The 21,794-nt window shown below is 41.5% G+C and overlaps 3 protein-coding genes across 9 annotated transcripts in view; 1 reads left to right on the top strand and 2 right to left on the bottom strand.

The window, feature by feature from the left end:
• The window catches only part of Kif4a (kinesin family member 4A), a 96,727-nt gene extending 90,207 nt beyond the window's left edge, over nt 1–6,520 (bottom strand). For 5 of the 6 annotated variants that reach the window (XM_013031673.1, XM_013031675.1, XM_013031676.1 and 2 more), the window contains exons 1-4: nt 6,460–6,520; nt 6,024–6,353; nt 5,803–5,917; nt 2,306–2,496 (exon numbers count right to left, since the gene is read on the bottom strand). In XM_013031673.1, coding sequence (XP_012887127.1) covers nt 2,306–2,496; nt 5,803–5,917; nt 6,024–6,143 — 426 coding nt within the window. In that variant the 5' untranslated portion in view covers nt 6,144–6,353; nt 6,460–6,520. The remainder of the gene's footprint in view (nt 1–2,305; nt 2,497–5,802; nt 5,918–6,023; nt 6,354–6,459) is intronic. The other variant, XM_013031674.1, reaches the window with a different exon arrangement.
• Nucleotides 6,521–6,688: 168 nt separating this feature from the next.
• On the top strand, nt 6,689–10,775 carry Pdzd11 (PDZ domain containing 11). 2 transcript variants are annotated; one of them, XM_013031638.1, is made up of 7 exons: nt 6,689–6,782; nt 7,966–8,065; nt 9,064–9,147; nt 9,375–9,431; nt 9,723–9,821; nt 10,055–10,115; nt 10,276–10,775. In XM_013031638.1, the coding sequence occupies exons 2-7, from the start codon at nt 7,979–7,981 to the stop codon at nt 10,308–10,310; spliced, it is 423 nt and encodes a 140-aa protein (XP_012887092.1). In that variant the 5' UTR covers nt 6,689–6,782; nt 7,966–7,978; the 3' UTR covers nt 10,311–10,775. The 2 variants fall into 2 exon arrangements, with proteins under 2 accessions (XP_012887092.1, XP_012887091.1); XM_013031637.1 differs by having other exon boundaries at nt 6,695–6,821.
• Nucleotides 10,776–15,908: 5,133 nt separating this feature from the next.
• On the bottom strand, nt 15,909–21,490 carry Arr3 (arrestin 3, retinal (X-arrestin)). Its single transcript, XM_013031613.1, has 9 exons — nt 21,317–21,490; nt 21,065–21,137; nt 20,349–20,433; nt 19,828–19,965; nt 17,570–17,653; nt 17,280–17,303; nt 17,076–17,128; nt 16,608–16,617; nt 15,909–16,058 (listed from the first exon to the last, which is right to left on the bottom strand). The coding sequence occupies exons 1-9, from the start codon at nt 21,488–21,490 to the stop codon at nt 15,962–15,964; spliced, it is 738 nt and encodes a 245-aa protein (XP_012887067.1). The 3' UTR covers nt 15,909–15,961.
• Between the last annotated feature and the right edge of the window lie 304 nt (nt 21,491–21,794).

The following is a 21,794-nucleotide window of genomic DNA, read 5'->3' as shown; positions in this document are numbered from 1 at the left end:
AAAGGATCAAGAAAATGTGGTGTGTGTGTGTGTGTGGATCAAGAAAATGTGGTGTGTGTGTGTGTGTGTGTGTGTGTGCGCGCGCGCACATTTATCTGAATTAAGGAAGGGAAAGGAAATGACAGAATGGTTTGACAAGACAAGGGGGAAACCAAAGCAACAGCCATATTCACAAGGCAATATGTTGGAATGATCTGTACAACTTGGGGGAGGGGATTGGGGAAAGTAGGAGAAAAATGAGGGAAGGGGTAATGTTTGACAAGAAATGTACTTATTACCTAAGTTATGTAACTGTAACCCCTTTGTATACTACCTTGACAATAAAAAAAAAAAGAAAAGAAAAAGCCAGAAGAGGAGCTGTGGATCAAGTGGTAGAGTGCTACTAGCCTTGAGTACAAAGAGGCTCACAGACAGTGTCCAGGCCCTGAGTTCAAGGCCCAGAACTGGCAAAAAAAGAAAAAAAAATGTGTTCATAGGGCCAGGCACTGGCGGCTCATGCCTGTAATCCTAGCTACTCAGGGGGCTGAAATCTGAGGATTGCAGTTTGAAGCTAGGCCAGGCAGGAAGGTCTGTGAGACTCTTAGCTCCAATTAGCCACAAGAAAACCTGAAGTGGAGCTGTGGCTCAAAGTGATAGAGTGTTAGCCTTGAGCAAAATAGCTTAGGGACAGCACCCAGGCCTTGAGTTCAAGCCCCATGAACAACAATAAAAAATGTGTTTATAGCTGGGCGCCAGTTGCTCATGCCTGTAATCCTAGCTACTCAGAAGGCTGAGATCTGAGGATCGCAATTCAAAGTCAGCCCAGGCAGGAAAGTCGTGAAATTCTTGTCTCCGATAAACCACCAGAAAATTAGAATTGGTGCCGTGGCTCAAGTGGTAGAACACTAGCCTTGAGCTGAAAAGCTGAAGGACAGCAACACCCAGACCCAGAGTTCAAGCCCCATGATCAACAAAAAAAGTGTTTATAAAGAACCAGTATTATTTTTAGGTTTTTAGAATTAAGCAAATGACTTTACCAGATTATTGTGGGCTTATTATTTTCTTTAACTTTTGCATCCTATTATTAAATGGTGTTCTAAAGTTGAAAAAATAAAAAGACTTTAAGGGACTGGGGGTATCCCTACCATCACAAGATGGAGAAGGGAAGGGCTTACCTTTGTATGTAATCATTTGATGTTTTCTAACAATACTCTAATAAAATTGAGATTACTCTTTCAAGCCAGGGTCTCAGAAATATGTAGACAGGAAAAGTTACACTATGCCCCAATTCAATTCTTTGATAAGTGTCATAACAATATCACTTTCACCAAGTTTGTAAAATGTGATTGAGTCTTTGATGGAAGGGAGGTAGAGGTTGGGAGCAAGAAAAGAAAAAAGGAGAGGTAGCAACTAACCTTTCAACAATGAGCAGAACTTTTACTAAAAACAATGTTTAGCACATGTTCAGTAAGCGCTATATTTGTTATTATTGTTATTATTTCACATGCCAGGATACTGAGTTACTTTTATATTCAATTGCCTTGATCACAACTGGATTAAGACCTAAGAAGGCTAATCTTAATGATGTTTAACCTCTCCCCCATCTCTTCTAATCGTACACCTCTTATGTCTTTTACCAATCACATATTGAAATTCAACTTCAAGATTAAGTATTCCCATATAATTTATAATTGCATGCTTAATTTATTTGTTTCTTAAAAATAAAACCTTTCTGCTGTGCACCAATCAAACTCCATAAATCTTCTTTGTTGCATGTTGTTATTTGCTTTGGAAGTTAGATATATGCTGACAAACAACTAGAATGCAAACTCTTACTTGTTTTGTCCGCTGCTATCTCTCAAGATATATCTAAATACATGAGTGTCTTGCACATAATAGGTATGCAAGAAATATCAACTGAATAAGCACATACCCTATTACCACTCATATAGTTCAATATTTCATTTGAGTTTTAACGACATTCTTCATAGTGCAGCAATATAACTAACAAGCCACAAAACAGTAAAGGGAAATCAAATACTCTTCTGCACATTCTTCAGGGAATTAGTAATAGAGACCAAACTAAAATTAAAGAATTCATATCATCTTTTTATATGGCAATGCCAATTCTTCTAACAGATTAAGTAGATGATTCTAATAGGAAAGAATTGGGTGGAAGCCAGATCCAACTTAGCTAGCAAATTTCCTCTATCAATTTATTAAAATGCAATTTACTAATCTGAGTCATACCAGGAAAAATCTGATTTGGATTTATTTTTCTACTCAAGGATAATTTTGAATTCAGAATTAAAGATAAATCACTTACCTCTAAGTAAGATACTTTCAGAGTAAATTCAAAGTCACTCTTTTTATCAATTTCTTTGAAGAGCATTTGTATTACCCTAGGAATAACCCCAATTGTTGGCTCATTCTCTTGCTCAGCAGTGTATGCACCTCCCATTGAATAGGTTTTTCCAGAGCCAGTCTGCCCATAGGCCAGTACGGTTGCATTGTATCCTAGCAAAATAGAAGTTACATGCATACTGGTACTCAAACATTTTCAACCGACCATATATACTTGATTTTCTTCTACAATTACTTGCAAAATTGGGATTGTTGCTTAAGAAGAGCAGGCACAGCTGGATACCAGTGGCTCAAAACTGTAATCCTATCTACTCAGGAGGCTGAGATCTGAGAATTGAGATTTGAAGCCAGTCAGACAGGGAGTCTGTGAGAATTTTATCTCCAATAGAAAGTAGAAACCAGAAGTAGAAGGGTAGCTCACACAGTAGAGCACTAGCAAATGTTCATATTTCATTACAGTTTTATATTTGCTCTTGTCAGAGAATCCAGAATACTAGGGAAATTAGAAGCAGATAAACCTAGTTACAGCTGTAGCAAGATTTTAAAAAGAAACTTAAGATGAATTATAATAACTAATTAATTAAAAGGTAGTAGTACCTAATAGAAGGAACTATACATTCAAATTTACTTCAAGGCAAAGAAAACATGACCTTAGGAAGCTCTCCCCTAATAGAGTGGTAGGGATATTCTAAAGGAACACAGGCAAGCTTTCTCTGTTATTTGATTATCATAATTATGTCAAAGCTGTTCTCTACTATTTAACAAGATAATTTTGGAGTCTAAAGGGAAAGTACTTAAGTCTTAAAACAATGTATTACTATAAAGGATAATCAGTTTTGTTTTTTTTTTACTTGCTGGTCAAAATGAAAGATCTTCAGATGCTAAATTATGATTTTTCACTGTAATAGATTAATGGTATTATGTAGCATGACAATGGAATAGAAGAATAGGATTCCATGATTTTCTTCAATACCATACATATGTGTATATAGCAACATCTTGGAAAAACAGTTTCAGTGCTTGAACTAGCACAAAACCAAACAAAACATGCAGGGCTCTTTGGTAACAGGAGTTCAGAGTATAAAAGTGTACTATTGAGCTGACTCTTAAAAAGTAATGGCTTTTTCCAAGGGCTGGTGGCTCACATCTATAATTCTAGCTGCTCAGGAGGCTGCAATCTGAGGATTGTGGTTTGAAGCCAACCTGCATAAGAAAACCTCAGAGACTTATCTCCAATTAATTACCAAAAAGCCAGAAGTGGAGTTGTGTCTTAAGTGATAGGATGCTAACCTTGTGCAAAAAAGATCAGGGACAGTGCCCAGGCCCTGAGTTCAAGCTCCAGGACTGGCACAAAAAAATAAGTTTGTCCAATTCTAACTAGTTAGGATGCTGAAATCTGAGAATCACTGTTCAAAGCCATCTCGGAAAGTCCATGAGATACTTATCTCCAATTAACCACCCAAAGTCTAGAAGTGGAGCTGTGGCTTAAGTGGTAGAATCTAGCCTTGAGCAAAAAAGCTTGGGAAACAGCACCCAGGCTCTGAGTTGAAGCCCCTGACTGGTACAAAAAAAAATCAAAGAAAAGAAAGATAATAATCAGAGTCTAATCATAACATTGAATGAATAAAAATTAAAGAACATTTACAAAATAACTGGGGCTTTAATCTTTGAAAGTATCGAGATGGGGAGGAGTGTAGTTGTAGAGATGGGAGGGAAGGGATGGTAGGGGGAAAACATAGGAGGAGGCAACAATGCTTGACAATTGTACTCATTACCTTGCTCATGTAATTGTAACCCCTCTGTACAGTATTTTCACAATAAAAAACTTATTTAAAAAAAGTATCAAGATCAAGCAATTAAAAAACAGACCGAAAAACTATTTTATAATGGGGACTAAAAGCACAGCCACAGCCAGATGCAATACATGATTCTGAAATAAATTATTTTGCTATAAAGGAAATTACTGAGACAACTGTTAAAACTTGAATGGAGTTTGAAAATTAGATAGTATTAATGCAGCAATGCAAATTTCCTGCATATGATGGTTGGTTGAATTGTTACTACAGTTATTAAAAGAAAATCCTTCTTTGTAGGAAATATAAATTATTCAGTGGTCATTGGGTCAATAATTCATCTCAAATAACTCAGAGAAAAATTCTGCTATTTTCCAAATTTTGAAATAAGGTGTTCAATGTGCTCTGAGCCATGGCATCATTTTTTTGGTCAATCATGGGGCTTGAACTCTGGGCCTGGGTGCTGCCCTCAGCTCTTCAGGTCAAGGTTAGCACTCTACCACTTGAGCCATAGCACCACTTCCAGCTTTTTCTGTTTATGTGGTACTGAGGAATTGAACCCAGGGCCTCATGCATGCAAGGTAAGCACTCTACCATTGAGCCACCTTCCCAGCTTATGGCATCATTTTTTAAAGGTGAAAATATATGCGCCAGCTGTTGTCTAGAAGTCTTCTGGTTATCTAGAGAGAAGAACATTACTGAATAGAAATTACTGGGAAGTAAATTTCTTCTCAATATCCAGACTTCTCTAACATCATTACAGTTGTCCAAAAACCAAACGTCAATTGGGACTATCCTGTGAGTTCTCTAATAAAGAAAAAAATTTAACAGACACTAGAAGTGCAAAAAAACACTTTTTCTCTTCAAATGGAAGATTAAACTAGATTAAACATAATGCACTTTTTAAGCTTAAGGCTTTGGTTTGAAACTTGAATAACCACTACATGTGATTAACAATTAGAATTATCAGCGGTACTACTCTCTTCTTTGGAACATTGCTCTGGTCTTCAAAATCACAGCCTTAGTTTCACAACAAATACCATTAACTGGCCATAGTATTCAGCGGCTTTAGGAAATTCCTTCTATACATAAAAGAATTCTGCTCTTAATTAAAGAACTCTCTTAAAGATTCCCTATTCTGTAAAATTCACCTTAAGTCCAGAAGCAGAGTTCATGCCATCCTTTTGTTTTTCATACCACTTTGTAGGAAAACAGTTTTATTTCTATAGTAGAATAGAGTATATGTTCTTAACGTCTATATTCTTTTGAAAACATGTGTAACAAACTTAAAAGATTATTCAAAATAATTTAGGTAATCATCTACCCCTTCCCTCTGGCCTGGAAGCCCTGTTATTTCTCTGCATAAATACCAAATGAATATTGAGGCTTGGGACTCAGAACAGGTTGTCATACTTATTTCCCATGAGAACTAACCAAAGAGCTTTTACTCTAATCATGATCCATTACATTCAAAAATATGTACAGACTGAGACAAATAGAACCACAAAATTCAAATATGGTCTGAAATTAGCTTCAAGGGAAAAGACCTTTCCAAATATTAGGCTGTGGGATTTTTGAAGACGGGAATTACGAGTCATCCATTCTTGTATTTGCTGGGTCTAAGCATTGCGACTAGCACATTGTACACAAAATCAAACAGCCTCACCTTTAAATACGCCTTTTATGAGTGGTGCTACTGCTGTATTGAAGACCTCTTCCTGTTCTGCCGAAGGGTCAAACACAAAATCGTAGGTAAAGGATTTATCAGTACCAACCACCACCTGCAGAAGGCAAGGGACAAGGCGTCAGGAAATGGCCAGACCACGCCCTTCGCTGCCATTGGACCCAGGCAGTTCCCAGACCTCGCATCTGTATTTGACTACACACCTGGGGTTCTCCGGGCACGAAGGAAAGGCACATCTGGCAGCCTTCGTTAATTTCTTTAGGGACCAGAGGGCGACAACGCAGTGCCACTCTTACAGGAATTCCCTTCACCTCCTCCTTCATGATCCTAGTTCAGTCCCGTCTCTGCGGGGGGACAGGAAACGCGGTTTACAGAGGAGTGTCGGTAGGTTGGCGGTTTGTAGGAATAGGGAGAATGCAGAGGGCTCTGTCAGTCGTCACGGCGGCAGCCTCCCAGCCAGCGGGATTCCTGTCTGAGACTGGGCCACAAAGGAAAAGCCTGGCAGCCCAATACTCTCAAGAGTGAAGCGCCATCTGAAATGAAAAGAAAAAATTCCAACGGAGATAGCGACAAAAGAACCAAATGCCCGCAGTATCAGAAACGACAGAATGTGAGCTGAGGCGTAACCTCTTAACTTACCGAACTCAGCGTCCCTTCTCCCGGTGTCGCCTAAACTCCCAGCGCCCGGTCCCAACTGGAGCTTTAACCGCCAAGTTTCAAATTGGTTCTAGAGGCGCTAGCCAATCGGAGCGCCAACAGTCTGCAAGCCGAGCACGCACGTTGGCGCTCGCGAGATGACGCATAAGGAAGCGGGAAGCTAGTGCGCGCGCGCTGCAGCTAGGCCCCGCCTCTTTCGAGTTCGCGAGTATCCGCTTCCGGTTCCCAGGCTGAATTGGCTTTGAGCCTAGGCGCTAGAGATCTGGGTCTATCTCCTGGTGAGGTGGTGCGGTGTTTACGCGGCGGTGAGCGCGGGACTCAGGATCGGGACAAGGATCTGGAAGGTGGCTAGTGGTGAAGGAATAGTCCATTTAGGGGCCCCTCGATTACTTTTTACCTCTAAGAAAAAGTGAGGCGGTGCCTAACTCTGAGTCCCATTATTGTAGTCAACACTCCCTTGGTTCTTAAAAGTAACCTTTCCTATATGCGCATTTAATTTGATCTGTAAAATGAGGACGGTTAACATGTTCTGCTGGACTATTGTGAAAAAAGAGATCATGTCTCTAGAGTACCTACCAATATTTTTCTGTTTTCTTTACTCCTTACCTCCAACTGAAGTGTGAACTTGGCACATAGACCGATGGCTTGGGAATGGTTTGCAGCTGATACTTGAAATTTGCTAAGCTGTTGTCCTTCTTTTTAAGGTTTTTTTTTGACGATAGTGGAATTTGAACTCAGAGCCTGAGACTTCTTAGGCTGATGTGATACTGCTGAGCCTCTATAGCCTTTTTTCCCCACCTGGTTATTTTTAGGATCAAATCTTACTTCCTGTCTGGATGCTTGCCGGAATGGAAATCTGCCTACTTTAGGCTTTCAGATATTGCAGGGCTCACTCACTCTTGTCACTGTGTCTAGCTTGTCCAGCTTTTCTCCGTGGAGATAATGTCTCTTAAAAATTTTTCTGCAGGAACTGGCCTGGGACCATAAGCCTCCCAGTCTCAAATCCCACATAACTTGGGGTGACAGTTGCCCACCACTGTGCCAAAATATGGGCGGAGAAGCAGTTTCTTCAACTTTTCTGCCAGGGCTGGCCTTAACCAAAGATCCTCTTAGGTTCAGTCTTCCAAGTAGTTAGTATTACAGATGTAAGCCAGTCACCTGTCTGCTGTCCTTTGGAATCTGTGTGTGTGTCTGTGTGTCCGTGTGTGTCTGTTTGTGTACACATGCTGGTCCTCGGACTTAAACTCAGGGCCTGGGCACTATCCCTGAGTTATTTTGCTAAAAGCTAGCATTCTAACATGAGCAACAGTGCCACATTTGGGTTTTTGTTTGCTGCTCAATTGGTAATAAGATCTGGATGTTCCTGTCCCAGATTGCTTCAAATCTCTATCCTCAAATCTCAGTCTCCTGAATAGCTAGGATTACAGGTGTGAGCCACCAGTGTCTGGCTTGAATTAACTTTTGTCTTGATTCACCTTTTCTTTCCAGGGCCTTGTCTGAGATGGAAAGCCGGATTCCTTATGATGACTACCCAGTGGTTTTCCTGCCAGCCTATGAGAATCCTCCAGCATGGATTCCTCCTCATGAGGTGAGAGTCATCTATTCTGCCATGTAGAAAACATATGACCAGGAATTCATGACCAGGAATTTTCTCTCTAGGCATGAGATGATGCATGTAATATAGGATAGCAGGACTAGACAGCTAAATGAAGAGTGAGTCTTAGTCCTTGTTTTAACAAAAGACTCAGGGGGCTGGGAAGGTGGCTCAGTGGTAGCGCACTTGCCTTGCATGCCTGAGACCCTGGGTTCAATTCCTCAGCACCACATAAGCCAAAAGAAAAAAGCCAGAAGTGGTGCTGTGGCTCAAGTGGTAGAGCGCTAGCCTTGAGCTAAAGAGCTAAGGGACAGTGCCCAGGCCCAGAGTTCAGGCCCCACAACTGGACCCAAAAAAAAAGTCTCAGAAGCTGAATTCTGAGCAATAGTGGTCTATTCTAAACTTATTTTTTTAAGTTTGACCAGATACTGCAAATGTCTGCCCATTCTAAACTTCTGTAGTTCCTCCTACAGTCCATTCATAACAGTGAATTCTAGAAATTCAGAGGTCTAGTTTCCATTCTTTTAGAAGATTTTTTTTAAAAAGAGGGGAGGGCTTGGTGTAAGTGGCTTATGCCTGTGATCCTAGCTACTCAGGAGGCTGAAATCTGAGGATCATGGTTCAAAGCCAGTCTAGGCAGGAAAATCCATGAGACTCATATCTCCAGTTAGCCACTAAAAAGCTACAAGTGGAGCTTTGTCTCGTCCTTGAGGGCTAAAAGGTCTAACCTTGAGCACAAAAGCCCAGGGACAGGTCCCAGGCCCTGAGTTGAAGCCCCAGGAATGGCACACAGAAAAGTGAGGAGGTACTGGGCTGCTAGCATGTCCCAGTGCTCAACATCTATTTATTAGGGCAGTATTCTCTGTTGTACTTAAACTGAGTTTATGACTTTACCTTTTCCTGATTTGAGGATGATGCATTTGTGTTCCAGAAAAAGATGAATGTAAGTCTAAAACTAACAGTAACATTTTGGGAATTGTTACATCTTACAGAGAGTATACCATCCAGACTACAACAATGAGTTGACCCAGTTTCTTCCCCGAATTGTCACACTAAAGAAGCCTCCTGGTGCTCAGGTGAGTTTATAGAGGCTCTTTTACCAGGCTGAATTTGTCTCTGCCAAAAGTTGACCATGTTAGAGGAATAGGGTGGGAAGCAGGTGAAGAGATGAAGAAAGTTTTACAACTTTTCATTTCCCTTTGAGAAACACAGAAGTTGAGCTGTTTGTGATACAGTGATGCTATTAAATATTCTTGTGGTTTTGGTCTATGTTAAGTCCCCATTTAGTGCTTTTGTCTTTCAGTTGGGATTTAACATCCGAGGAGGAAAAGCCTCTCAGCTAGGCATCTTCATCTCCAAGGTATGTGTGCCTGATGAACTATATTAGATAGCTACTTACCTTTGTTATCAGATTACAGTACCCTGATGTTCCAAGGACTAAGAAGGATGACTTGGTGGACCCTTAGGATGGGCATAATTGGGACATACCTTTTTGCCCTCCAAAACTTTCCATCTGGCAAGTTTCCTGTATCCCTAGATCTTTACATCAAAAAAACCCACAGTAACAATTTACATTTGAATGCCATCAAATTTCACATAATTTTCTGAAGTTACCCCATCTCAATTATATGTATTGTCCTTTTGCTAACAGGTAATTCCAGACTCTGATGCACATCGAGCAGGGCTTCAAGAAGGAGACCAAGTTCTAGCTGTGAATGATGTGGATTTTCAAGATATTGAGCACAGCAAGGTGAGCACAGCACTTGGGCTGTGGTGATATATGAAACCATCCCAAGTTGGACAAGTTTATGCTAATCTGTAACTTGATTTTAAAAAAAAGCACCTCTTCTGGGTAAATATACCAGATGGAAGCAGTGACCTAGAGGTGTGTGACCCAGAAGGTTGGACTTGCAAATCCCATCCCCCCTGATACAATCCAATCCCAGGTTTTATGTTTTCATTTGGAAAAACTGTTCCTTCTAGGCTGTTGAGATCCTGAAGACAGCTCGTGAGATCAGCATGCGTGTGCGCTTCTTTCCCTACAGTAAGTGCTTCTTTATTTTCTGGTTTAATTACCTTTTTGAGTCCTAAGAAGAAAGTCTTTAAATCCTTGTAATTGGAAATCCTAGACATTAGGGGTGGATATGTGGAGCACAGGCCTGAAATTAACCTCCTCTCTCTGTTCCTTCTCTTCTTTCTCCCAGATTATCATCGCCAAAAAGAAAGGACTGTGCACTAGAGAATTGTAACCCATAACTCTCCATGTGGAATCTGCCCCTAGGGAAGACACTTGGAAAATTTTCTCAACCTCTCCCTAGCATAGTGGGTGAAGAGGGTGGGAAAATAGCTAGCCAACTGCATTAACCAAACTGTACTGTACTTTTAATTCTGTAGTTTTCTAAGTGAGTTTAATTTTCTGAAAAGAGAAGAATGATAATACCTTGATATAGCCTTGCCTGTGAGGAACCCAGCAAGAAAAGGCAACTGACATTTATTGGTTATATAACACACTTACATATGTTAGCATTTTAATTACAAAATCAGTTAAAAAAAAGAATCTTGAGGATTTCTCATTGGATTGATCTAGTCATCTCATGCTGTCCTTGTACTTACTATTAGAGGTCTCATGTTCTTTGAGGACTCAAATAAGACACTGGTTTTGCTCTTCTATCAAAAAAGTAAAACACAATACTTGATAAATACAGTGACTTGCATGATATTGATTGGATACAAAATGCTATTGAGGTAAGAAAAGGCTATGTCAAAGGAGAACCACTAGTCAGATATCAGTCTTCTCACCTGTAACCCTAGCTCCTCAAGAGGCTGCCCAGGCAGGAAAAAAATCTATGAGATTGATCTCCATTTAACCACCAAAAAGTCAGAAGTGGAGCTGTGACTCAAGTGATAGACTGCTAGTCTTCAGCGAAAAAGCTAAGGGACAGTGCCCAGGCTTTGAGTTTAAGCCCCAGTACTGGTACACAAAAAAAGTGGAGTGCTAAAAGAAACAACAACATTAAACGTGTTTCACAGCTGTCTGCCTAGCCATATAGAGGCCAAGAAAACTTACCTATACTATAACCAAGAAATGGCATATAGTGAAAGACTCTGGGGGAAGTTTTCCTTTTCCAGAGTAGCTTTGGATATTTCTCTGCAGTAGCAATATTAATATAATACTCCTTTCCTGAATTCTTAGGTGGAACTTAAACCAAGAAAAGGGACTTAGATATATTTTCTTTACCATGCAGCAGTAAGAAATTGGTTCCAATTTCCAACTTGTAGGTTGCTTTCCCCCAGAACTAAATAACTCTATAAAAGTTTTCTAGTGAATTGAGGAGCAACATGCCCTTATGATGAAAACCTGCAATTTTTGTGGTATTGGGGTTTGAGCTCAGTGCCTTGTATTTACTTACAAGCATTTTGCCACTTGATCCAGGCCCCAAGCCCTTTTGGCTTTACCTATTTTTGGAATAGGATCTTGTGTTTTTGCCTTGGCTGACCTGGACCACAGTTCTCTTATTTATGCCACCTGTGTAGCTGGTATGATAAATGTACATCATCATGCTCAGTCTTTTGAAATGTAGTCTTAACTTTTTGCCCAAGCTGGCCTCAACTCAAGTTCTGAGAAGCTAGTATTATAGTCATGAGTCACTATATCCAGTAAAAGTCCAAGATTTGACTTGAATCATGAAAGCTTAAATACATTTTTCCAGTCTAAGTAAACAAGGGAAATAAGCATTCAAATAGGGAAATACTATTCTAAGTACCATATAATACATATCTATAAAGAAACTGGCTCATTTTATATATCCCACCCCGACTGTTCTAGAGTGTCAGTGCCATTGCTGGGGGGGGGGAGAGACTACATTGTGAGCAAAGTTAGAGGCAGAAGAAATTTAGCTTTCTCTATGATCCTAGGAAATTTATTATTTTACTTGCTCTTCTGATCCCCAGTGGGTATATGAAAAAAAGGCTGAAGCCAGGCATGGCAGCTCATGCTTATAATACTAGCTAACTTGGGAGGCAGAGATTAGCAGGATCACAATGCAGTGCCAGCCTACACAAAAAGAGATCCCTGGGCTGGGAAGGTGGCTCACTGGTACAGCGCTTGCCTTGCATGCATGAGGCCCTAGGTTCAATTCCTCAGCACCACATAAGCAAAAAGAAAAAAGCCAGACGTGGTGCTGTGGCTCAAGTGGTAGAGCACTAGCCTTGAGCTGAAGAGCTGAGGGACAGCGCCCAGGCCCAGAGTTCAGGCCCCTCGACCAGACCCCCCCCCAAAAAAAGAGACCCCTGTTTCAAATGTGAACACCTGTCTTCTCAGCTACACAGGAGGCATAAATAGAATTCTGATCTAGGATAGCTGGAGCAAAAATACAAAACTCTATTCTAAAAACAGCTAAAGCAAAAAGGATTTGGGATATGGCTAAAATGGTAGAGCACTTGTTTAGTAAGTGAGGGCCTTAAGTTCAAACCTCAGAAATCCTCACTCCTCCCCAAAAAGGCTTACTTCTAGTTGGACACTGGTTGTTCACACCTGTAGTCTTAGCAACTTAGGAGGCTAAGATCTGAGGATCATGGTTTGAAGCCAGCCTAGGCAGGAAATTCCATGAGACTTATCCTCAATTAACTGGAAATTTTGGGGAGGTAGGGTGAGGTGGGCTCAAGTGATAGAGTGCTGGCCTTGAGTAGAAAAAGCTAAGGGACAGTGCCCAGGCCCTGAGTTCAAGCCCCAGTACTGGCACAAAAACAAACCCCTCATCTAAAAAAGCATATTAGGTGAGACTACTGTCCAATACTCCCTATTACTAACAGGATTTAAAACAATGCTTCCAACAAATGTGGTCAACATGGTTAAAAAGAGACTGGAAGGTCCCAGCCGTACATTAGCCATAAGAGACAAAAACTCTCCTGGCCTAAATTGGGTCTCACTCTGAGATACTCATGTTAGAGCACCAATATGAGGCAATTGCATTATACAATGTATAGATATGGTGTGGCGAATGTGTAATAACAGATGGGTTAAAAGACTAGTCATTTGCCAAACATGGTTGCTCATGCCTATAATCCTAGCTACTTGGGAGGGAAAGGTAGAGTTGGGGACCAAGGTTTGAGACCAACCTGGATAAAAACGTTTGCAAGACCCCATCTCATGGCTCGACATTGTGGCACGCACCTGTTATCCCAGCAACACAAGGAAGCACAAATAGGATTATAGTTCAGGCTGGCCCAGTAGTAAAGTGAGACCCTATCCTGAAAATAACCAGCTGAAAAAAAGGGGCATGGAATGGCTTGAGGGATAAAGTACCTGCCTAGCACTTGTGATTGCCCCAAATTCCATCCCAAGTACCATAAAATAAAAAGTTTCTTATCAAGAGTATAAGAGAAAAGCAGAAAGTGAATTTCATTGGCTTTGGTAGTATGACAGCTGCTGTTGAACTGCATCCTGTATCAATCAGAAAATGTAGAATGGAGTTTCCTGGTCATTCAAAAAGCTTCCCCTCAATAGCTGTGAAATGCAATCCAAAAATTACAGCACTTTTAGGGTCTGTGTTATTCCTAAACTCTGAAGTTGGAAGAGTAAATTAATGTAAACCATAAACCTGGGAGTGGAGGAGAATGGCAAGTATGGAAATATCAAACTTAGCAGACAGCCTAAGCTGTCCATGACAATGGCTTTTGATACCTGACTTCTTTAAGGACTCCAGTTGGATTTTGGCCACTAAATTAAATGAAGGTAATAGAATGACATGACTGGAGTTAAACCTCAACTCCTATATAGAAGAATTCTGATTGTATGATCCCCTTCACTTGAAACCTAAGAGCCACTTTGAGTTAATGTTACTCCTATCTTCCATTAAGTACCTCTGAGGCAGAAAATTTAGCCTGACCATTAACTCAGCAAAGGAAGCTTGCCTTCTCTACTTGCAAACTACCCCAACACAGCTGGAGGAATAGTATCACTCCCTTTTTACGTGTACACACACACACACACACAGAAGTTAAGGAGACTGGATCCCTGAACAGTGGCGGTTATAGCCCATGTGACCAACCAATCTCAACATGCTATTTCAATTAAGGAAGACCTTATATACAGTAGATTTTAGAGTTTAAGTTATCTTGAACTTCATCTGTGTTGCAGGTAGAAATTAGATAAAGGCAGAGAAACCCTGAATCATCATGAGGCTTGTTAATTCAGGAATAGCAGATTTTTTTCTTCTCATTTTTTATTCACAGGCAGTGTGAGGAAGTTCTATCCCACTGAGATAAGGGGATCCTAAGGAGTTGGGGTTCATTGTATGATAGTCTCCTTCTTTCTTTTTCTCTCTTTCTTTCTCTCCCTACCTCCTTTCCTTTCCTTTCCCTTTGTTTCCATTTCTCCCTTCCTCCCCACCCCCCCTTCTTCCTTTTCTTTCTTGGTGTACTGGAGCTCAAATTCATGGCCACATGCTCTCACTTGGGTTTTTTTTTTTACTCAAGACTAGCATTCTACCACTTGAGCCACACCTCCACTTCTGTTTTTTGATAGTTAATAGAGATAAGTATCTCTTGGATTTGTCTGCCTAGGCTGGCTTTGAACTAGATCCTCAGATCTCAGTCTGTTGAGTATGTAGGATAACAGGTGTGAGCTGCAAGCAATCATCCATTGTATGATTGTTAACATTATTTAGTTCTCCAAATACATGGTCTTCAACAGGAAGTCAGTTCTAATATTTGTACGCAGAAGAGAGGTACTCTGAACTCTCCTTTTCCCCCAATATTAAGATGGGATGTGGAGGATTGCCCTTAAGGAGATTATCTTGACTCTACTTCCCAACACTTGAAATCCTCAGGTGAGTTAGCCTAGAAGGCAAAAATAGACATGTGATTCCTTGATGGTAGGCTTACTTGGTAGGTACACTTGAAGCTGTTGTCCATGAAACAGATGCTGATGGGTGTATATCCCCCATAAATAGGCCAACCATTTTTCTTTCTCCCCCATCTTTCCCTAAACACACAAATACTCCAATACTTCCGAAGAGGAAATAGCTCCTTCAAGATCCTCACCTGCCAGCTACAGGGGGCTCACAATTGTAATCCTAGCAACTCGGGAGCTAAGATCAGAGAGATTTGGTTCTAAGTCAGCCCAGGCAGAAAAGTCTGGGACTCTTATTTTGAATTAAGTAGCAAAAATCTGTACAAGTAGAAGTGTGGCTCAAATGGCAGAGTGCCAGCCTTGAGTGACAAAAGCTAAGGGACAGTGTGCAGGCACTGAGTTCAAGCCCCAATATCAGCGCACACACAAAAAGATCCCTACCCCCATACCATCCCATACTATTCCCACCTTCTTATTCCCTGACCCACACTATTCTACTTTCCCAGCAATATGAGGCTTAATTTGAACTGCACGTGGTGTTTGTTTTTCTTGTTTGTCTCCAGGCCAAAGCCTCTAGCCTTACTCCAAACCTTGTGTAGACCAAAGGCAACATCACCTAGATTGGAGGTGGGGGGACAGCAACACTGGCTTCCTACTCTTGGTTCTCTGCCATCTGACAGTTATCTTTGGGCATAGCAATGCTTCTTTAACTTCTTCCTTGCTGCTCCTGCAGTGCCTGCACTTGGTGCTAGGGCAGTGGGGTGATAGCTGTAGTAGGTGATAAAGAGGGGATAGGGGTAGCTGAGACTACAGGGAAAGCTGAAGGACATAGGGAGCACAGGTAGCATTGTGAAATAGGTGTTAGGGGACTAAGAGTAATCTAATCATGGGGCAGTTGTGGGGGAGGCTGAAGAAGGGTAGATCACTCTTAATAGTTCCATTGTCCTTCAGGAGGAGGAACTAGAAATCAGATCAATAGCCAAGTCTGGACAAAACAATTTATTAGTGGGTTACAGTGTGGGCTGTGAGCTGGGCACTCACCACCCCTCCTCTCCCTCAGTGGCCAAAGCCTTCTGCATCTGGGCCCCATGGTGTTCATGCTGTGTGAACTCCTCAATGACAATGTCTTCCGAACTTGCAGAGGCAGTAGAGGGAAAGAGGACTAGAAGTCCGTTTCTTAGAATTCTCTACATTCACTCCTTATCTCCACTTCCCAGAAGTGATCCCTTCCCTGCTTCTCACCTGGGCCCCTCAACCCCTCTTGATAGTGCTCCTGCCCCACCCCTCTGCCACACTGACTTGTGGCCTTTCAATCCCTTTGGAATCTCCCAACTAAAAATTCTCCCAGTGGGGCTGGAAGTGAAATAAGAAGATAGAATGGAGGGAAAGGATTAAAGACCGACAGAAATCAGGGGGGAGAAAGGGGAGGTGACAGAGGGAAAAAGAAAATAGAAGGGGGAAAGGGAAAAGGATGATTTTGAGAAGGCAGAAGGTAGAGGACTAGGGGGAGGGAAAGTTTAGGAAGAGCACTGAACTGTGACATGGAGCTAAAACATATGTTTCCACTGCACACATCTTGAATGCAATGCCCTAGGGAAGCTTTTTATGTTTCCATCGTAAAAAAAAAATGCAAGGTTGTATCAAGAAGAGAGGGTGGCTGTTGCAGGCCTCACATTCCCTTACCTAGTGACTTCTGTGGCAAGTGTGGAGAGAGAGAAAAGATGGAGCGAACTTGATACAGGACATTCTGGGACAATTTCATTTTCCAGAATGATTTTTTGTTTGTTTTGCCAGTCCTGGGGCTTGAACTCAGAGCCTGGGCACCGTCCCTGAGCTGTTTTGCTCTACCACTTGAGCCACAGCTCCACTTCTACCTTTTATTTAGTAGTTTCTTGGAGATAAGGGTCTCACAGACTTTCCTGGCCTGGCTAGCTTTGAGCCTCCATCCTCAGATTTCAGCCTTTGGAGTAGGATTACAGGTGTGAGCCACTGGCACCTGGCACCATAAGCCATTCTTTACTCTTATTCTTCTCCCTCTCTGTCTAGCCTTTGACCTCTCCCCAAGCTGTTATCTCCAGATCATGAGATCACAACTACTTGGTGCCTAACCCTTAGGAAGACCTGTGCTGACAATCTCGCCTGGTCACTCACCATGAAATGGCTTTGGATGGATCTGAATCAGAGGCAGCTCCACACCAACATCCCTGCAAGGACTCTGTACTCGTCTTCCCACAAACCCACTCCCTGACCCTCCCTCCCTCTTTTGGTTTTTCAGCCTCAGGATACCCTCAAACTCTGCCTAGTCACTCCTTGGGTCCCCTTTGTATCCTAGTCTTCTCATCCACAGTCTCTCACCTGGCTGTCACATCTCCTAGGATGCTGTGGGTAGAATGATACTCCAAATTAGTAAGTGAAATGGGCAAGGGGTAGCCTAGTTTTACTAGGGTTTGTGGGATCATAATAAGGGTCAGCAATAGTATAGATGTCTGGAAGGAAGATGACTTGCTCACTGAGCTCACAGGATTGGGAGCTTAGTCTGGGAGAAGAACAGCTTGAACTGGGTCTGCCCAAGTACAAGAGAAACAGAATGAAAAAGCCTTGCCTTTCCCAGACCCTGGCCAGATGAACTTGGAATCCTCACTTACTCCTCACAGGACATTTTCAAGTTGACTCTGACTTTGTAGGATACCAGGATCCCCAGCAGTTCTTTGTTCATTCCAGGTGGAAGACTGAAAGTTGTAGTTAACCATTTTTTGTGTATTGGAGATACACAGAGGAGTAATACGTTTAGTCCCTTCCTGTACATTCCCATTACCACATCCTATTACCTTTATCTTCTCCCAAATACCTCCCAGGCTCTTATCCCTCCTACCCATTGGGTATATATTTCTCTTTCTTTTTTTAATTTTTATTTATTTTTTATTGTGAAAATACTGAACAGAGGGGTTACAATTACATGGGCAAGATAATGAGTACATTTCTTATCAAGCATTGTAGCCTCCTCCTTCGTTTCCCCTTCCCATCCCTTCCCAGCCTCCCCCCACCCCCCCACTATTTCTCTTTCTTTTTTTTAATATATTTTTATTGTAAAGATACTGTACAGAGGGGTTACAGTTACGTGAGTAAGGTAATGAGTACATTTCCTATCGAGCATTGTTACCCCCTCCTTTGTTTTTCCCCTACCATCCCTTCCCTACCCACCTATATTTCTCTTTCTAAAATTCAGTTTTGCCAAGCTCTGCTGGGCTTTCAAACCCCAAAGCAACCTGGCCTTCCTTAGCTACAATTTCTAAGCTTTTCTGCCTAACTCCCTAATATTTGAGGTGCAAACACCTTTAGGCGGATTCATGTCCTCTGCATGTTCTAAAAACACCATGTGAATTTCTACCTTTTAAAATTTATTTTATTTTATTTGTTAACATACTGTACAGAGGGGTTACAATTACATGGGCAGGATAATGCGTACATTTCTTACCAAGCATTGCAGCCTCCTCCTTTGTTTATCCTTCACATCCCTTCCCAGCCTGAATTTCCACCTTTGAATCTCTTCCCATTCCATATTCACAGTCTGGAATGTTCCTTTCTTCCTCTGTTGCTATCCAGATGTTACACATTCTTCATGAGCAAGCTCATTCTGTCTCCTCTAAGAGGCCATTGCCAGCTATGTTGGCTTAAATTCTATTAGAGTCATAATCTGAACCACATGTGCTAACATTTAACTATTAGATTGTATTTGCATTTCTCATTGTTCTTTGACTAGGGCATATATTGAGTGGGGGTGGACACTATCTTAAACTTCTTTGTATCCCCACATTGCTTAATATAAGAACAAACATTTAGTAAGTGCTCAATAAAAACCTACAGACTAAAAGTTAAGTATAAACTTGGGAAAGTCTCTTCATTGCTCTGGGCTCTTGATCTTCTGTCAGTAAAATAATGTTTGATAATTCCTACAAATATTTCTAGCAATGACGATCATTGGCTACTTGTTTGATATGGCATGGAGAGAGGTAGGGAAATTTATGATTGTCATATGGTTGTAGTGGCTTTTGGAGGGAGATAAAACTAGCATGAGATCTTCCAAAGGCAAAGGACCAAATGAATGATGCCATAGAATTCTGTCAACTCTCTCCTCCTTCTCTCTATCTCAAGCCAGTACTGGGGCTTGAACTCATGGCATTGTACTCTCTCTTAGTTTCTTCGCTCAAGGCTGGTGCTTTACCACTTGAGCCATACCTCAGCTTCCAGCTTTTTTGTTACTTAGAGATAAAAGCCTTTCAGATTTGTCTGCCTGTCTGGCTTTGAACCATGATCCTTGATCCCCCATGAGTAGCTAGGATGATAGGCACAATACATTGGTACCTACCTCATTTCCCTTTTTTTGTCCTTCTTTCCCCCATTTCTCATCTCCTAATCTTCCACTCCATTTCTGTCTTCTCTAGAGAGTAATTACTATAGAGATCAGTATGGAGATCCAAATGGTATCTATCAGAATCCTGTTCCCCTCTTTTAGTAATACAAGGCTGGACAAGTTCCTTCTCTTTGAGCCTGAATCTGTAAGTGTGAAACCAATAGCAATACCTGTCCAGTGCACTTTCATGGGGTTCTTATGATGATAACATGGCACATATATTAGGCAGTTGTGCCCTGTGTGATATTACACAGCATAAAGATATTCTCTCTACATTTTTTTGTTTCCTATTACCATAATCTGCTATTGGTCCCATAGGCATTATTTAGCTTGCTGATGGCTCTCAGGCCTGGAAGCATTCTGAACCCTGGCCTAGAGACATTTAAAAAAAAATAAGGAGGGTCTACTGAAGATGAAACCTCAGAGCTGCATATATAGCATGTAGAATGATTTAGGGAAAGAGGTGAAGGCTGGAAGTTATTTTGAACTTATATTGTGCTAGAGGCCAGATTACTATCTTCATGCTTGAGCTTGCCATCCAGTGCTAGGCCCTGTTTCCAGCAATTGGAAGCCACGATTGGAGTTACTGAAAAGCTTTGGGAGAAGCTGGAGTTAGCAGCTACAGTCTCTCTTTGGAAGGAGAACAAGAGAAAAACTTAGGGTATGTTTGCTAAATTAATATATGTTTACTACCAAGAGAATCTTACATAATCTCAAGAACCTCCTGGAGTACCCAAAGGGTGACATGTCCTACTATGAAGAGAGGAGGTACTTACTCTGGTAGGAAATCCCTTTGCCCATGTTCTTTCTTAGCAATGTAATGGTCTTCCCATGAGTAAGTCATGTCTCCTCCCTCTGGTTCTCTTGACAGTTCCTCCCACATTGACTTTTCTCATTCCTGTGTCTCCCTCCCATTTGTTTTTCCCCCATCCCTCTCCTATGCCTCCTGGCCCTCTTCCTACCATGTCACTCTTTGGCTCTGGCACCAGCCCCCAACCCCAACCCTAGCTCACGTGAACTCCTGAAGGAACACGGTCTTAATGTACTTGTCTAATGAATACAGGACAACATCTGTGATCTGGTCAACTGAACAAGTAAGGAAAAGCACATGATTATAATCAGTCATCTTTAAGACTCCAGCTCATAGCCTCAGATATGGGCACCCTATGTACTAGGCTGCAAGATATGATCATGGATGAAGATAAATATTTTGATAAGCTTTTGTTGGAGGGATTGCTGAGATGAATGCAAAAAAGTTAAAAGGGTATAGAGTTGTAGAAAGACAGTGACTAATTGTAGTCATTATATTCAATGTACATAATGTAACAAATGAAGTATATATCTTGAGGGTAAGAACAGAAGGGAGAAATAGGGGAGAACAAAAGAAGTGATGACATTGACCAAGAAACATTATACTCTTGACCTGACCTACAGAATCGTAACACCTTTGTACAATGACATAATAATAACAGGAAAAACTGCAATTAAAAAAAAGAAAGAATTGGGTGGGGGGCGAGGGGGAGGATGGGAAGGGATGGGAAGGGGAAACAAAGGAGGAGGCTACAATGCTTGATAAGAAATGTACTCATTATCTTGCCCATGTACTTGTAACCCCTCTGTACAGTATTTTCACAATAAAAAATAAAGAAAGAAAGAAAGAAGAAAGAGCACTGTGATTTTAGTGACAGATGTGGGGCAATGGGAAAAGAAGCTTACCTGAAATCTTGATTTTTTTTGATGACCTCGCTGGTACAGTTGTTGATGGAAATATTAACAGTGATGGGTTCTCCGTGGTAGTGAACCTGAATTAGCAGAGAAGCCCATCACAAGGATGGAGGGAAATGCCCACATCAAGACCTAGAATTCTTGTTTCCTTACTACCATTGCTGCCTGCCTCCCATCTTGGCCTACCTGTATATAAACAGTGAAAAAAAGATAGCAGAGGGGGTACTGCAGTAGGGCAGTAAGTGGGGTCACCAACCTCCTTGTCCATCCAGGCCTGAAGTTGTAGGGGCTGAGCTGACAGAAGGAAGTGGTGAATGATCTGAGCCCTGGGACCAGGACCTGGCTCCAAGGGTGCAAATTGTATTTTCTGGACAACCAGCCTCACAGAATCACTGAATAGAGACCAAGGGTTTAGCCAGAACCACCTCATTGTTAACCACAGACCTCCCCATGACACCCATAGTCTAGTCCTTGCTTAGATATAGGAGTATAAGAATTCTTCTAGACTCTCAGTGTAAACATCTAGATTGTTTGCAAACTATAGGCTACTGAGCAAATTTGGCCTATTACCTGTTTCCATATGGCCTACTAGCTAAGAACAATTGCCATATTTGTAAATGGTTGAAATAATCAAAAAGCAACATTCCAGGACATATGGACATTATATATATTCCAACTTCAATGTCTGTAAATAATGTTTTGGGGGGGTAGATGGGAGGGCGGGGGGGGGGGGG

Source organism: Dipodomys ordii, unplaced genomic scaffold (assembly GCF_000151885.1).
Source record: "Dipodomys ordii isolate 6190 unplaced genomic scaffold, Dord_2.0 Scaffold142, whole genome shotgun sequence".
NCBI lineage: Eukaryota > Metazoa > Chordata > Mammalia > Rodentia > Heteromyidae > Dipodomys > Dipodomys ordii.
This window is presented reverse-complemented; position numbering and strand designations above follow the sequence as displayed.

Bases quoted from the DNA above. Each gene is read 5' to 3' on its own strand.
- Pdzd11 (XM_013031638.1), top strand. From the start codon at position 7,979: ATGGAAAGCCGGATTCCTTATGATGACTACCCAGTGGTTTTCCTGCCA. The intron at 9,148-9,374 runs GTGAGTTTATAG...TTTGTCTTTCAG, and splicing joins AGAAGCCTCCTGGTGCTCAG to TTGGGATTTAACATCCGAGG. The intron at 10,116-10,275 runs GTAAGTGCTTCT...TCTTTCTCCCAG, and splicing joins TGTGCGCTTCTTTCCCTACA to ATTATCATCGCCAAAAAGAA.
- Arr3 (XM_013031613.1), bottom strand. From the start codon at position 21,490: ATGAGGTGGTTCTGGCTAAACCCTTGGTCTCTATTCAGTGATTCTGTG. The intron at 17,654-19,827 runs ATAAGTTCAAAA...TACAACTTTCAG, and splicing joins AATCTGGCCTCTAGCACAAT to TCTTCCACCTGGAATGAACA. The intron at 17,129-17,279 runs GTGAGAGACTGT...GAGTCCTTGCAG, and splicing joins CTAGGAGATGTGACAGCCAG to GGATGTTGGTGTGGAGCTGC.